The sequence below is a fragment of the Aythya ferina genome (assembly GCF_964211825.1).
Source record: "Aythya ferina genome assembly, contig: HAP1_SCAFFOLD_547, whole genome shotgun sequence".
NCBI classification, from domain to species: Eukaryota; Metazoa; Chordata; class Aves; order Anseriformes; family Anatidae; genus Aythya; species Aythya ferina.
The window spans coordinates 31,519-47,693 of NW_028181063.1; the positions used below are offsets into that span (position 1 = coordinate 31,519).

The window sequence follows — 16,175 nt, forward strand, 5'->3', positions numbered from 1 at the left end:
GGAGCCAGCTACTGGTGGGATCTGTGTGTGTCTGTGTGTGTGTGTGTGCACAATGCATCTGTGAACTTAAAGGTGGACTAGCTCATGCACCAGGAAACTCAGATCTGGAAAGACGCAAGGCCTGTCTCAGTGAGTGGTTGAGGAGCTTGACATCCAGCCACAGCTATTACATGGACTTAATTCCCATGCTATTATTTGAAGGATATATAAATCTGCTCTGCTTATGGAGTGAAGCTGCATGTGTATTTCCTCACTGAACACCAGTCCTGATAACTTTAGAGACAGAAAATTACAGGTTTGTGTTTATGATCATGTAAGTGGCATTTATGTTTACATGAGTGCTGGTAAGGACGTTGTTTTACCGGTGTTAATCTGTTTTCCATCTGAATATGAGGGGGCACTTTACTGTGAGGGTGACAGAGCATTACAACAGGTTGCCCAGAAAGGCTGTGAAGTCTCCTTCACTGGAGATATTCAAAACCTGCCTGGATGCCATCCTGCACAATGTGCTCTAGGTGATCCTGCTCGGCAGAGGGGTTGGACTAGATGATCTTCAGAGGTCCTTTCCAACCTCCACCATTCTGTGACTGTGTGATTCTGTTTTGCCATCCGCTTTAATGGTATACATGTATGTCTCCATTTGTGTTCTTGTACCTGGCTCTTTGGAATGCACACTACATCATGCATATAGGAGCAGCCACATCCATCAGCCTGGGATGGAAAAAGCCTCCTGGGTGTGAGAGTCCACCCAATTAAACACTAGAGGACCTGAAAGGAGAAATTTCCTATGTCCAGAAGTCTACCGATCTAGTTGCCCCATAACAGAACGGGGAAGAGAAACCCGAAGAAACTGCAGCAGAGCTAACGGGTGGACTGAGAGTCAGCACTGGCTAGGTTGTGAAATGAATGGGGAGGGCTGGCAGTTGAACTCTACAGTAATTGGACTGCCTTGTAACAAAAGTGCAAGAAGAATCCAAGTTCAAACCTTTGAAAAATTTTTAGTGTTTGTTTTCTCCAGTAGATACTATTAAAGCATCTGGGCAGGACTCTTCTCTGCAGGTCCAGCAGTGGTTTAGCTCTCCCAGCAAGCTTTGCCTTGAAGAAGCATGCAGTAGCTCGTAACAGTGTGGATACTTCACCCTTTCCTTGACCGTGATGTGCAGAAGGTTAGGGCCCAGTCAACGAAGGTCATGGTCAGGCCTCCACAAGAAGGAGAAAGGCCCAGCTGCCCATCACCAGAGTTCTCATGGCATGAGAAAAAATGCTTTTCTCTGTGGAGGACAGCTCTAACTAGCCCCTGATAACTGGAGCAGAGAGAAATGATAGACTCAGGGTCTGGTCCTTAGGCAGATGGGGGCTTCTCTTCAGGAAAGCTCTCTTCCTTATCCGACAAATTCTCACTCTTCTTCTCAAGGTCAAAGCTCTGGAAAGAAGTAGGACAAGGAAATGCTGAAAATCATGACAGCTAAACTCTGCTGTGATTCTTTCAAGCTCAGTCTAGAGCAACATGAGCTCTTCAGAAGGTTGCTGCTTCGCCCCTTCCAACCTAGATACGAGCAGCACACAAACCTAGTGGTGTCACCAGCATAAGGCATATCTCTCCTTCCTGCAAAGTTTCACCCTTTGGTATAAACTCTGCTTTTACTGAGGGGGAAAAGGGCAGAGTTACTAATCATTTAAGAGAGGAAGGAGTGCAGGAAGTAGGGCCTTTCTTACCTCCAGTTCTCGCATGACCTCATCCATGAAATCTCCTGAATTCTGTTTATAAGCTACTGCCAGTTTGATAGCATCATTGAAGAGCTGATGAGAAGGAGAACACTTGTCACTCAAAGCAAAGGGCAATGGGTTTCTTTAATATTTGGAAACTGCACCCACACCCCAAGGAAAAAAACAAACAAAGAAACAAACAAAAAACCACTCTACAGCTACCTCTAATTATCATGACTGTCATGAGTAGCCAAGCAGAAGTACCAGGACCTTTTCTATTCTCTGTGCCTACAGCATTCTCCATGTCCTTGGACTGTACAGAGAGGTCTCACAGACACTGAGCCAAACAGCTGTGTTTTACCTTCACTACATTAGTGCCATCTGCAGCAGACACAAAGTAAAAGGGTAAACTGAACTTCCGTGCAAAGTTGAAATTTTTCTGGGTCACCTTCATATCCGCTGGAGGAAAAAACGGAAAAATGGTCATTAAAGTATCACTGTAGGCAGAATGTCAACATATGCAGGGATGATGGAACAGATGGAGACCAGAGTCTGATTTAGCTGTCATGGCCTGGTCTCTGCAGTACAAGGTCAGGTGAAGCTAGAGGGTTTTAAAAGCAACAGCAGACAATTGGCAAGAAGACAAAAAAAAAGGAAAGAGTTCTTATTGCTTTATCCATGGTGTTTGACTGCATTATAGATAGATTCTGATGTGCTATAAATGCATAATGTTTTGCAGCTCAGAACATATCAGCTCACTCACTTTGCAGCAACTATGAATATTTTCTAGGTACATCCCTGTGATTTTGCTGTGTGTCCACGAGACCTGGATACTACTGGCAGCATAAACCATGCTTCTCCTTCCAATTTGGGTGTTTTAACTGTACTTGCTCACTGCCCTTATGTTATGTAACCTATATTACTGTGAATCAAAGACAAACTCACAAATGAATAATGTACATTTTGCACAAGTTTACAAATGACTCAACTGTTATATATGTATATATATATATATATTTTACTTAGCAGGCAATTAGGTCCAGCTACTCCAACATCAGTAGGCCAGAGGCTTTCAGTTTTGGAATAAATTTACTTCATATTTATAGAACATGCTGACACAGCAGTAACAGCTCAAAGTTTTGACTAACAGACAGCTTGTATGCACAGAAGGAGGATGACTCCACACAATCTTGCCTCTCTCACAGAAGCAACAGCTGAAATAGTTCAGACCAAACACCTGCCAGTGAGCACTGCCCAGGCAGCCACTCTCTACCTCCTTGCAGGAAGCTGGCTCCACCATTTCACAGGCTGGGTCTGTGTTAAGAGTGATCATTTCCTTGTCCTGATGGAATACAGCAAAGGCAAGGGAGAAGACTTTCTTGCAGCAGTGTCCACTCTCACATAGAACACTAGGAGCAGGATTCATCTACACAGAAGTAGTATCTATAATATGACTGTCAACAGCAAGTTCTTTTGTCTGGACTTCCTGTACAGTACGTGCAATCAGTGGATTGAAGGTTAACTTGACACATCCTGTAGGAAAGGTTTTTATTAGGTAAGATCATCATAGCCTAGACCGCACCACTGAATCAAATGAACTTCTACAAACTGCAGTGGGAGCCCAGACACCTTATTCAGATGGAGACACCTATTCATAGCTGTGATGACTTTCCACCATGAATGTCAGCAAGGATGCCCCTGTCTGACATGGTACTTTACAGAAAACCAATAGAGCAGGAGACTGTGGACCTATGGGTACGTCTTCTCTCTTAGATGCTGAGCAGAAAGCCAATGCATTATGCCCTCTCATGGAATGCAGAAGACAGATCACAACCTAAATAACAGCAGTTATGAAAGCCTAGCTAGCATTCCTAAGAGGAGGCAATCATCTAGTCATCTTCAGTGGAAGGTGAACAAGTTTTTCAGCAGGTATATTTAGATAGTGTGGCATGGAAGAGTCCCATGGAAACCTGCACACTGAATTAGCAATGCAAAGGCATTTACTGACTGTGTCAGGGAAAGCCGCAGAATAGATTATGCTCCTTTTCCACCAAGACATCCTATAATTTTTAACTAAGTACTGCTCCAGCTTTTGTGTACTTGCTGAATGAAATGGGCAACATGGCAAGGACAGAATTGGAAGGACATCACTTGAATAAACTATAAATGGATCAAATTTGTATTTTAATTGCTAATAAAACAAGGACAAGAGCTTATAAGACACCGTGAAGGGCTACAAGAGGACCCAGCTATTTATTTGGTAAAAGACAGCCCTTGAGGGACTAATATTCAAGAACTTGTCTGGACCCAACAGATGAATGACATTCTTTTACAAATAGGTAAGAAGAGAATAACTTCACAATTCTGGAAGGCTAAAAGAGGAAGATATACTCACCATCAATTTTATTGGCTACCACAATGCAAGGGATCTCTGGGCGGAATTCTCTCAGCTCCTTGTACCAGCTGCTCAGGTTCTTGTAGGTGACTTTTCGCTGCACATCAAACACCTTCCAAAAAAGAACCAGCTATATCATGGGTCCAACAGTAGGACAGCTCCTGATAAAACTACTTTACCGAACATATGTACAGCATCCATAGAATTTTCCCAGGAGGACATCAACATGGGAAACTGGCCTTTGTTAGAAAGCATGAAAGAGAATATGGAGAACATCCAGCAAGCTTTGAAATATGCAGCCAACCCCCTTCTTTGCATGATGCAGGCAACAGTCCCCCATTTTCCTTTACATGCTTATTTCATTCAATGACAAGCACTTTATCACCCATGACGTATCACTGGGAAAGACCTGTTCTGCTAAGTCAATAGGGTCAGATGTGAAGCTTCTCTAATATAACAATTACATTAAAATATCAGTAAAGTTGACTGATGCTCACAAGTGATGAGATATAGTGAAAAATTAGAGCACTAATACAGACCAAGAGATCTAAGTGGGTTACGAGTCAGAAAACAAAGCTCATTTGAGCTAGAAAAATGGGAAGCTCAAAGTATGTGAAACCATTAAAGGCAGAAGACCAGAAAAGAATATCTTATGTAGTACCCCTGCAGAACATATTAAAACAGTTTTGTACTACATAATTCAAAAGTGACATTGCAGAGCAACATTAGAGTGCCATTTCCCTCACATCACCTGACAGGACTGCTTCTAAAGAGATGCATTTAGTTGTACATATCACATTATTGGAAACACAGTGATGAAAGAAAGGAAACTTAGAAGAAAGAAAACCCAGGGAATGCAGTATTAGTGCTATCTGGAAAGATACAAGAAAGGTAAACATACACAACTACACTGGCTTTATCTGGTGAGAGAATAGGAAACAATGTAGGAAAGTTTTTTTAAAACAACTGGAAGAGACAAGAAATATAGGACAGTATAATTGGAAAAAGTAACATACAGGTCAAGTATCAACTGGGACCCCATCAGCCAAAATTCCAAGAGATCGCAGCTGGGACACTACCCTTACCATTATACAAGCATGAGCTTTATGGTAATAGGATGCATGCATACTCTGGAACCTCTCTTGTCCAGCTGTGTCCCAGAAATCTATAAGACAGAAAAACAAACAAACAAACAAACAAAAAACAAACTGGGGATGATACAATGCCCTAAGTTCTGTTTTCCTTAGGACTTAAATCCAGGATGCAAAGACAGAATCACAGAATCACAGAATCACAGAATTTCTAGGTTGGAAGAGACCTCAAGATCATCGAGTCCAACCTCTGACCTAACACTAACAAGTCCTCCGCTAAACCATATCACTAAGCTCTACATCTAAACGTCTTTTAAAGACCTCCAGGGATGGTGACTCCACCGCTTCCCTGGGCAGCCTGTTCCAATGTCTAACAACCCTTTCGGTAAAGAAGTTCTTCCTAACATCCAACCTAAAACTCCCCTGGCACAACTTAAGCCCATTCCCCCTCGTCCTGTCACCAGGCACATGGGAGAACAGACCAACCCCCACCTCGCTACAGCCTCCTTTAAGGTACCTGTAGAGAGCAATAAGGTCGCCCCTGAGCCTCCTCTTCTCCAGGCTGAACAAGCCCAGCTCCCTCAGCCGCTCCTCGTAGGACTTGTTCTCCAGGCCCCTCACCAGCTTCATCGCCCTTCTCTGGACTCGCTCAAGCACCTCGATGTCCTTCTTGTAGCGAGGGGCCCAAAACTGAACACAGTACTCCAGGTGCGGCCTCACCAGAGCTGAGTACAGGGAGACCTCTCTATCTACTCAGGGTCACACATTAGGTTTCACCTCACTAATCTGAAACATTCCAGTACCAAGAAATCATGCAAAACTAGGATATTTTCTTAGCTACAACATTGGTATAAACATTCTAGCAAAAGAGAAGTCATCAGATAAGAACAATAAGATAAAGCTAGTCAAAGGAGAAAAGAGTAGTAACAACGTATGGTACTTTGTCACTAGAGATGGCAATAGAAAAAAATATCCAAATGTCTTGAGACAGCTTGATTTCTTACATCCGTGTTAATCTGTGTTAGCCAGGTGCCTGCTAAATGAAATGTTCCATTGACTCTCCCAGACAGTCTGAATCTGCTCCTTCCAAGGGCACAACTGCTTCTAAAATTTTGAAGTTAGCCTGAGACAGATGGGTCCCAATTCATTAAGTACCTTGTATACTAGGTATCATGAAGCATTCCTGAACAGTCATCAATATTTTAATGCCATTTTCTGTTTGTGTGCCTCAAGTAGAGATTTTTCACCCTCCTCTTGCTGGATTTATGGGCTAAAATTTGTGTCTTATATGTTGTATAAATTTCTGCAGCTTCAAGTAAGAACCACTAGATGTAGTTATGCTGTCAGCTAGACTGAAGCACACCAGTCTCCATAAAGACTATTATGCCAGTAACTGGGAATAAGGTTCCACTAAGGGAACCTTAGTGTCTACTTTATATTGCAATACAGGTTAGTTTCTGACTAGATACTGTATCTGACTTTCTGGATGGTAACTTCTTAAACTGCCCAAAATATAGGCAAGTATTCAACAGACTATATTTGCATTCATTCTGGGTAGTTTTGCTTAGCTTCTAAAATTGCTTGACTCTTTCAATGTGCCATTCCAGAATCCTCACTTGCACTCACTTAGGCGATCAGCTCCAGGCAGGCATGTTCTGTATGCATCATACAAGGGTGTTTCCTGAGCCAGGGAAGCCCCGGGGGAGTACAGAGACCTGCTGGGGGCTAGCAGCTGGGGTGAGAGCAGCTGCCAAGGTGTGGGCAGGCCAGCCACCCCTCACACCCCCATAAGCAGGAGCACAGTGTGGCAGTTGGCGCAGGAGGGCGCCCCATGAGGGAAGGCCATTCCACTGGCTGAGTGGGAGGCATTGAGAACACCTTACCCCTGCAGTCAGGCTCTATTCCCTGCCCATCTGCACAGGCCACAGGTGCTCACCTTGCCTGATCCTCAGGGCAGAATGGTGGGCAGTTGTCTCAGGGCAAAGGCCGTGGGTCTGGCTGCGCGGTCTGTGCTGTCTGCCCTAGCAGTGGATGATGCTTCCACCAAGACAGAGCTACTGAAAGGTGAGGCTGCAATGTAGACTTCTGACTGCATGAAAAGCCTAGATCTTTCCCTTGGGGCAGGCACAGGTGGCAGAACTGCCTGCGAAAGGTAGGAGGACCTCCAGCACTGGCAGGCTGAGCTGCAGTAGGCAGTGAGAAGGCTGCGTAGCATCAGGGAGGCTGAGGAGTTGGATAGTTGGATCCTAGCACAGTCTGCAGGGGACTCAGCACACAGCCAAACAGCCCAAAACTCCCTCACTGTCACTCACTGAAGGGAGTGAGACCAATAACACTGGAGAGTGGAAGCTGGCAGCAACAATGATCAACAGGAGGAAGAGTCTTTCCCCAAAGCCTGAGATGCCTTTACAGAACTACTTCACCCCTCTGCAGACTGAAAAGGAAAGACCTATTGCAGGGATGGTGGAGCAGAGTAAGCCTGCTCCCTGTGTAACAACTAGTCCAACTAAGAAAAGGTGACAGGTGATAATAGTAGGCAAATCTCTACTGAGAGGCACGGAGGTGCCCATCTGTTGACCTGATCCACTCTTGAGGGAGGTCTGATGCTTACCAGGGGGGGTCATATCAGGGATGTTAGCAGGATACTGACAAGCCTTGTACAGCCTAAGGACTATTATCAGATGTTGCTGTTTCATGTGGGCACCAGTGATGCAGCCAGGAGCAGTCTGAGGAGTATCAAGAGGGATTACAGAGCCCTGGGAGCAGCAATAATGACTCAGGAGCACAGGTAGTTTCTTCATCAGTCCTGCTGGGCAAAGGGAAGGGGATTGAAAGGGCCACTCAAATTTAGCAAATCAACAGATGGTTACAGGACTAGTGCCACAGACAGGGGTTCAGCTACCTAGACCATGGGACTTGCTTTCAGAAACCTCGTCTGATGGGGCCTGGTGGGGTCCACCTGTCAGAGAAGGGGAAGAACATCTTTGGTCATAGGCTTGCCAAGCTGGTGAAGAGGGCTTCAAACTAGAGTTGCTGGAGGAGAGGAACCTCAATCGATCCTGTTCCTCCCAGTTTGATGCTAGTGTCAGCAAAAGATGCCCAGAGTCTGGAGGAAGGTCATGGGTCAGCAGGAGAGCACCTGAAAAGCAGCACAAAGGAATTCCAGCCAGGAATTTCCAGGAATTTCCAGCAACAAAGGAATTCCAGCCAGTAAGACAGCTTCAGTAGGGGCTCAAATTTAATGTTTCTGTGCTAACGCACGTGGTATTGGAATAAACAAGAGGTGTTAGAGATGTATACACACCTTCAGGGCTATGACTTCATTGGCTTTATGGAGACCATGGGATGGCTCCCATGACTGGAGTGTTAATAGAAGGATACAGGCTCTTCAGAAAGGACAGGCAGGGGAGGCGAGGGGGAGGCATCACCCTCCATGTCAATCAGCAGCTGGAGTGATGGAGCTCTGCCTGGGGATGAATGAGGAGCTGAGAGCTTATGGGTCAGGATTACAGGGAGGGCAGGGACAGGTGACATTATAGTGGGAGTCTGCTACAGGCCACCTGATCAGGAAGACCAAGCAGATGAGGTCCTCTATAGACAGATAGAAGCAGCCTCACTTTCACAAGCCCTGGTTCTCATGGGGGACTTCAACTGCCACATTATCTGTTGGAGGGACAGCACAGCAGGGCATAGGCAATCCAGGAGGTTTTAGGAATGCATTGATGACAACTTCCTTCTCCAAGTGACAAAAGAGCCCCTGAGGAGAGGTGCATTGCCAGACTTCATTCTCACCAACAAGGAGGGGCTGGTGGAGAATGTGAAACTCAAGGGCAGGCTTGGCTGCAGTGACTGTGAAATGGTGAAGTTTTGGATCCAGAGAGCAGCAAGGAAGGAGCACAGCAAGCTTGCTACCCTGGACTTTGTGAGAAACAGACTTTGCCCTTTTCGGGGATCTGCTTCGTAGAGTACTATGGAAGAAAGCCCTGGAAAGAAGAGGAGCCCAAGAAAGCTGGTTAATATTCAATGATCACCTCCTCCAAGCTCAGAAGCAATGCATTCCAACAAGGAGGAAATCAGGCAAAAATGGATGTACACGGAAGTTCTGGCCAAACTCAAACAGAAAAAGGAGACCTTGTGCTGTCTTATACTACAGTATATACTATACTGGTTGTTTAAGAATTGCAGCATTTCATAACTCAAAGCAATGATATACACTAGCAAGTCTGATGAAGGATCATCTCTAATTTTGTAAACCATATTTCAGTCATGAACCAACTGAACAGAATTCAGCGGAAGCATCAAGAATCACCAGAGATCTATACTGTGAAAAAGGCAGAATAAACTGAGGTTATTTAGTCTAAAAGAGAGAAGAAATAAAGGGAAAAACTACAACACTCAAACATGTGGAAAACTGATGCAAGCAGAAAGGGGAAAAAACTTGTCTAGTGCCCAGGAAACATAGAAAATAACTGTTTTACCTTGGATAGAGAAGATTCACACTGAGTGTCAAGAAGCTTTCTAGAAGTAAGGGCATGTATATTGGAATAGATGACCTGAACAGTCTTAATCGTTAAAAGTCTTTGACTAAATGAAATAGATAAGTATCCGTGAAGAGTGTCATTAAGTAAAGAATTTCCCCTGTATAGAGATGTGCTAGATGACATCTCACAGTCCCTTTCAGAGCTGCGGTTTCTGAAAATGCAGAAATTGTAGTGACACGAGCAGCAGTACAGAAGTGCAGTGCTTTCATACTGATGGACAGCTAAGCTCTACCATGCCACTCTCTCACTCCCTTCCTCAAACGAACAAGGGGAGAAAATATGATGAAAAAAGGCTTATGGGTTCAGATAAGGACAAGGAGTTTGCTCACCAATTACCATCATGGGCAAAACAGACTCACCACGTTAAGATTAATGTAACCTTATTGCCTACTGCTAACAAATTACAGCAGTGAGAACTAAAACCAAATTAAAAACACCTTCCCCCACCATCCACCCTCTTCTACATCTTCTGCCTGAGCTGTGCAGGGGAAGGGGGAGTAGGGGTTGCATTCAGTCCATAACACTTCCTCTCTGCCATTCCTTCGTCTTCACTGTCCTCCCCTGCCCCCCAGCATGGGGTCCCTCCCATGGGATGCATACTTCTTGAACTGATCCTAGGCTTCCTGCAGCCTGCAGTTCTTCAAGAACTGGTCCGGTATGGGTCTGTACCATGGGCAGCAGCTCCCACCAGGCCTCCTGATCCAATGGGGGCTCTTCTCTGAAGGCTGCAGTTCCAGCCTAGAGTCTGCTCCACCATGGAGATCTGCTCTGCTGTGGTACACCATAGGCTGCAGGGGGACAGCCTGCTCCACCATGGTCCTCCATGAGCTTCCAGGTATCTTCTGCCCCAGCACCTGGAGCACTCCTTCCCCTCCTTCACTGACCTTAGTGTCTGCAAGGCTGTTTCTCTCACTTTTTCTCACTCCTCTCTCCCAGCTGCTGTAGCACAGCAGTTTTTTTCCTTTCTTTAATCTGCTCTTCCAGAGGCACAACTAGCATTGCTCATTGGCTGAGCTCTGGCCAGCGGCAGGTCCCTTTTGGAGCCAGCTGAAACTGGCTCTTATCTAACATGGGGTAGCTTCTCAGCTCTTCCCACAGAAGCCACCCCTTTGTGTCCCATCCCTTCCCCCTTCTCTCTTCCCCCAGCTACCAAAACCTTGCAATGTAAACCTGTTACACAGAATCACAAACTGTTTGTGCTTTGAAGGGACTTCTGTTAGAAGGGGGAGTGACAGAGGGGCACAGTGGAGCTTGCCTGTTTATCAGTGTGAAACCACTGCAATTCTGTGATTCTGATTCTTTCATTCTCCCATTTCCCTGACTTCTACAAATTGCCATTTGGCATCTCTTTGCCCATTGCAAGTACCTCCCCTGCCGTATTTTGGGGTCTCCGTACTGCTGCGTATGCCAGCAGCACCATCGGCGTCACCCTCTCTCCACAGAGCCGGCACTGCCCCGTCCCCGCGGCCCGCGGAACTCCGGCCAGGGCACTGCCCGCTTACCCACTAGGACCGGCTTCCCGTCCACGCGAGCGCGGTGCTTGTACAGCGTCAGGGCGAAGGTGGAGAGCTGCTGGGGGCGGCTGCGACCGCGTTAAGGAGCCGACGGAGGTGCACGTCCCCTCACCGCGCAGCGACTGCCGGCGCCGGGCCGGACCCGCCGCCCACCGCCCTGCCCCGCCCCGCCCCGCCCCACCGCCCGGCCGGCTGAGGGGCGGCCCCGGCGGCACGACTGGGAATGGAGGGTCCCGAGCGGCGCGGCGCGTGGATACAATCCGTCGAGCAGGAACCTCTCCAGCAGCCTGCGGAAAGAGAACGGCGCAGGGTGAGGCCGCGGCCCCCTCACCTCCCGCGAGGCCCGGCCGGGCGGCGGGGACCGGCGCGGCCACACACTTGGACTTGCCCACGGCGCTGTCGCCCAGGCAGATGATCTTCACGGCCTCCTCGGCGCCGGCCGCGGCCTCCTCCCGGGCCTGCTCCGCCGCCGCCGCCTCCGCCATGGCGCCGCCTCCGCGTCCCCGCTGCTACGCGACACGCGCCGCCCGCCCCGCCGCCCGGCGCCGCCCCGCCCACGCGTCAGCCGTCACGTGGTCGCGCGCCCGGTAGCGGCACGGGGCGATGGCGGCGGCGGGGCGCTGCGCGAGGCCGCTGCAGCTGACGCTGGCGCTGCTGAAGCCGGACGCCGTGGCCCACCCGCTGGTGCTGGAGGTGAGGGCCGGGGGGGCCGGGCCGCCCGCGCCGGGCCGCCTCGCCCGCCTAGCCGCCGCGCCTCTGCCTGCCTTACAGGCCGTGCACGAGATCATCCTCAGCAACCGGTTCCTCATCGTGCGCGCCAAGGAGCTGCGCTGCGGGCGGGAGGAGAGCCGCCGCTTCTACCGGGAGCACGCGGGTAGGCGGCCCGCGGGTGGCCCGCGGCTCCGGGGCCGGCGGGCCTGGCCGCTGGGCCGGGCCGCGTGACTCCAGGCGCCTTTCTCCCGCAGGGCGGTTCTTCTACCAGCGGCTGGTGGAGTTCATGGCCAGGTACCTGCTGCGTCTGCGGGTGGGCAGCGCGGGGCGCGAGGAGGGAGCTTGCTTCGCGTAGCAGGCGGACCCTTGTCTCGCCTGAGCATTCCTGCATCCGGAGGGGCCCACCTCGGCGTGGGATGCATCTCACACGGCGCTTGTGATGTGCTGAGGGGTGGGCAGATAGCAGGGATCAACTGCAAGAACGGCATCCCCAGTGTTTTGGGTTGCCATCACCTGGGAGGAAGTCATGCTCACAGTCTATTTCCAAACCATGGTCTTATTTGCTGGTGTTGTAGTGGATCTGTGTCTTTTCTCAGAGAACACTGCACTGTAGTTATATTACTTCGCTTCTTGGAGCTTGTCATATTTATAAGAACGAGAAAGCTATACCCTGTTGTAACCTTACCTATTTCTGCTCTTTCCTTGTCCTTTCCTCAGTGGCCCTATGTGGGCTTATATCTTGGCTCATGAGAATGCTATCTCCCTCTGGAGAACCCTGATGGGACCCACCAAAGTATTCCGAGCCCGAAACAGTGTCCCAGATTCCATCCGAGGAGCTTATGGCCTCACTGACACCAGGAATACCACTCATGGCTCAGGTAGGTTTTCTTGGCCGAGTGCTGGGTGGGACTAGAGATCAGTGAGGAATGAATGATGGTGTTCTGTCTGCCTTTGTTTACTTTCTGTTCGGAGTGTCAAAATTCATGATTTGATCTCTCTTGCAGATTCCACGTGCACCTAGCCTGTTACAACCAAGCCTGGCACTTTTCTTTACATCCTCAGATTCTGCCCTTTCATTTGAGACGTAGTGCATCTTTAAGGTGCAAGACTATCATCTCTCATCTTTTTCCTCTATTCTAACAGATTCACCAGCATCAGCCAGCAGAGAAATTGCCTTCTTCTTCCCAGAGTTCAATGAAGAGCTCTGGTACCAGCAGGAGGAGCCACATCTACGCTGTGGTCAGGTGTATTACAATGCAGAGGAGCGTGTTCACTGTGTATTCAAGGATGAAGAAACAGAGTTGACCTGAGTTACCTGGGGGTATGGCTTACTGATCAGGAAGTAGCTTCTAGCCACTCTGTTTGGGTCAGCCCCATAACAAGCTATAGAACTATGACATGTCATGAGGAGTGAAAGGGAAGGAAAGACCTAGTGCACATTACACAGAGCTGCTTGGGATTGTTGTTCATGCAGTGTGTAGGTTCTGGGACACTTCAGAAAAAGCTTGTCCAGTATTTGGAGCAGTACTCCAAGTTGATACAAATACATACCAATACACTTCACCAATCCCTAAAGTAGTTTGTGCATGAGCAGTACAGGTGAGTTCCTCAGAGGATTAGCTGGAAATGGGATTGCTATTTCCAATTATAGGCAGCTAGGGTATAAGCTCTGCCTTATACTAGGCTCCAGATTCTTTTTATTTACTCTGTTCTCTCAGTTCCTTTAGGAGGAAGAGGGGAAAAGGGAGGAAAAATGCAGTGGTGAGCAGTGTAATAGTAACTCTTATGTCATTGCTTTCCTGGATCCAAGCTAAGAAAAGATTTTCTTCAGTCTTGCGATTCATATCGTAAGAATCTGGTAGACGTCATGGTTTGAAGCTGTTTTCTAAATTAAAGCAGTATATTTTGTCAGTTGAGTTTCGTCTGGACTAACAAACCTGCAGCACATCCTGTAGAAGTTACAGAAAGATGTGGAACAGTCTGGTGCCTGTGAAGCATCTTATATTTTGTGCTTTTAGAGTTTCTGATTCATGAGGTTAGTACTTCTGGTGAAATTTGTTAGTGGCTCTTAAGGATGCGAATATTGTGAATCTATAATAAAGGTTAAAAAAAGGTAGTTGAATGCGGGTACACAGAAGCTGTAGAAGTTCTGCCTGGAGCTCTTTACATTAAGCCTTGTAACAAAATATCTAATGGCAACTCAAAGACTCAATTGCATACCCTAAGATTATGGGTTTGCTATGCACTGAAGCACTGAGTTTCATATCCTTTGTAAATTACATGGACAAAATCTTTCAGTCATCCTGATAATTGATAATAATACTATGTGGTGGTGCATGAGTATGGTTTTGATGAGCATGGCAGAACCTTGCATAGTACATCTGTCTTCTTGTACTAATGCATTTTGAGAATGTTTAATGCATTTAAACAGTCCCTTAATAGCTTCTTCCGATGCAGATTTTTTTTTTAATCAAGGTGCCATGTCATACAGAGTGAAATTTCTTTCAAGTAATTTCAGATGCGCTGTATCATTGAAGATACGTTTGTAATGTACTTAGGACAACAAGCTTGTTTGCTTGAGGCCTTTTTCTGAAGTTTAATGTGACAAGTGTCAATGATAATAGTTGCTACAGCTCTGTTGACTGAGCTCCAAATTAACCAGTGTGTTATTTTCTCATGGATCAAAAGCAAGTTTCTCTTTGAGTAGTTTAAGACTAAGTTTAAGCTATGTGAAATCTTTGGTACTTGTTCAAAAAAAGTTAATTGTTCAAAGTGGTGCCACAGAGCTTCTTTGTTTAAGAATAGAAACATTTTTTTTCTTTCCTTACTATTATATGAGATTAAATGCAGCTGTTATTTTGTTTCAGGTACAGATCAAAAGGATCTGCTGACTATTTCTGCATTTTTGCTGCTTTTATTTTTACTAGCAGTATCCAAAGGTGGATGTGTTCATGACTGAGTAAGAATTGATACAAGCCTGAAATCATGCTGTCCCGAATGCTACTGACAATTGATATTTTATTGGTTCCCCAAATTGAAGTTGTGTGTGTTTTTTCTTGCAACTATTAATCATTTTTTCACCTTTCTTCTTTACAATGTGTTTTCTTTATTGGTTATTAATTTGGGATGTCATTAAATGATAATTCCTATCTCTTTGCTGTTCATTTTAGGTGTTTATTTTTCATAATCATTTAAGGTTATTACATTTGGTGAAACTGATACACTGTCATGATGTTTTCACAACATAACTAAGAGCTAACATTTACTAGTACTTAGATAGCTGCCAGTTGTTAAGTTAGTATTAACATTTCTTTGGTCTAGCAAGACTGTACTTAAGCAGAGGTAGTCAGAACTGTCAAGTTCCATTTCCCCAGACAAGGTGTTTGTTTTGCAAAACAAAAGATATTCTGTGGAATTTATCAGGAGAGCTAATATTGAAATTAGATGTTAATTAGATGTTAGATACAAGAGGTAATGTCAAAAATATTTTTTTAATGTCTAAGGTAGCCTTTGGATTTGAGATGACAGCAAATGCTTATTTTGAGGGCTCTACTGGCATCCTTTCTGCTTTTTCGCCCTTCCTTGTAAGAGCTTGAGATTTTATTTTTTTTTTATTTTTTTTTTTAACTACTTCTCTAGTGACAGTTAGCATCTATATTGTACACTGGTGCCTCCTGGTTCTCTGATGATGAGTCATCTTTGATTTTGTAACTTACAGTGATTTTAAATCAAAACAACCTATACCCTTTCTCAGTCTTCTTTTCTTGCTCCCCCATTCCCCATCCTTAATCTATCTTTAAAGAATAATAAATTCAACTTGTGCTGTATTTTTTAATTTTTTTTTACACTTGAGTCAAACACCTCTTAAGAAATCTTGGTAATGCATGGCATATGCTATTTCTTCTTCCATATTGATTTTCAGTTTCTTTATTTGAGCTCCAACATTCTTGCTTAAAATATTACAGGCAAATTATCTGCAAAATTAAGCTAAACCAACATTCAATGTTTCATGCTGCAACGTTCTGACGCACAGTAGACAATTGTATATTTGTTGTTGTTGTCCACTTCTTAAAAAGGCTTAAGCACCTTCAGCCTCTTGTTTATTCATGCCTGAATATATATATATTTATATATATATAAATATATATATATTTAAATATATATAATTTATATATAAATATATATATATATATATTCATATATATATTTGAATATT

The 16,175-nt window shown here is 45.8% G+C and overlaps 2 protein-coding genes across 3 annotated transcripts; one reads left to right on the forward strand and one right to left on the reverse strand.

Annotated features, from left to right (window-relative positions):
• Positions 1-611: 611 nt before the first annotated feature.
• On the reverse strand, positions 612-11,792 carry LOC311429293 (rab-like protein 2A). The gene is made up of 8 exons (XM_084540386.1): positions 11,627-11,792; positions 11,506-11,535; positions 11,237-11,316; positions 5,188-5,267; positions 4,103-4,214; positions 2,069-2,166; positions 1,717-1,800; positions 612-1,423 (listed from the first exon to the last, which is right to left on the reverse strand). The coding sequence occupies exons 1-8, from the start codon at positions 11,731-11,733 to the stop codon at positions 1,343-1,345; spliced, it is 672 nt and encodes a 223-aa protein (XP_084396512.1). The 5' UTR covers positions 11,734-11,792; the 3' UTR covers positions 612-1,342.
• A 10-nt stretch (positions 11,793-11,802) lies between these two features.
• LOC311429294 (nucleoside diphosphate kinase 6-like) lies at positions 11,803-15,108 on the forward strand. 2 transcript variants are annotated; one of them, XM_084540387.1, is made up of 6 exons: positions 11,803-11,941; positions 12,020-12,122; positions 12,214-12,253; positions 12,677-12,837; positions 13,103-13,280; positions 14,827-15,108. In XM_084540387.1, exons 1-5 carry the CDS (start codon positions 11,852-11,854, stop codon positions 13,267-13,269), a joined length of 561 nt encoding a protein of 186 aa, XP_084396513.1. In that variant the 5' UTR covers positions 11,803-11,851; the 3' UTR covers positions 13,270-13,280; positions 14,827-15,108. The 2 variants fall into 2 exon arrangements, with proteins under 2 accessions (XP_084396513.1, XP_084396514.1); XM_084540388.1 differs by having other exon boundaries at positions 13,103-15,108.
• The last annotated feature ends 1,067 nt before the right edge of the window (positions 15,109-16,175 follow it).

Bases quoted from the DNA above. Each gene is read 5' to 3' on its own strand.
- LOC311429293 (XM_084540386.1), bottom strand. From the start codon at position 11,733: ATGGCGGAGGCGGCGGCGGCGGAGCAGGCCCGGGAGGAGGCCGCGGCC. The intron at 5,268-11,236 runs GTAAGCGGGCAG...TCTGTCTTATAG, and splicing joins CGGGAAGCCGGTCCTAGTGG to ATTTCTGGGACACAGCTGGA. The intron at 1,424-1,716 runs GTAAGAAAGGCC...ACTTCTTTCCAG, and splicing joins AGGTCATGCGAGAACTGGAG to AGCTTTGACCTTGAGAAGAA.
- LOC311429294 (XM_084540388.1), top strand. From the start codon at position 11,852: ATGGCGGCGGCGGGGCGCTGCGCGAGGCCGCTGCAGCTGACGCTGGCG. The intron at 12,254-12,676 runs GTACCTGCTGCG...TCCTTTCCTCAG, and splicing joins CTGGTGGAGTTCATGGCCAG to TGGCCCTATGTGGGCTTATA. The intron at 12,838-13,102 runs GTAGGTTTTCTT...CTATTCTAACAG, and splicing joins GAATACCACTCATGGCTCAG to ATTCACCAGCATCAGCCAGC.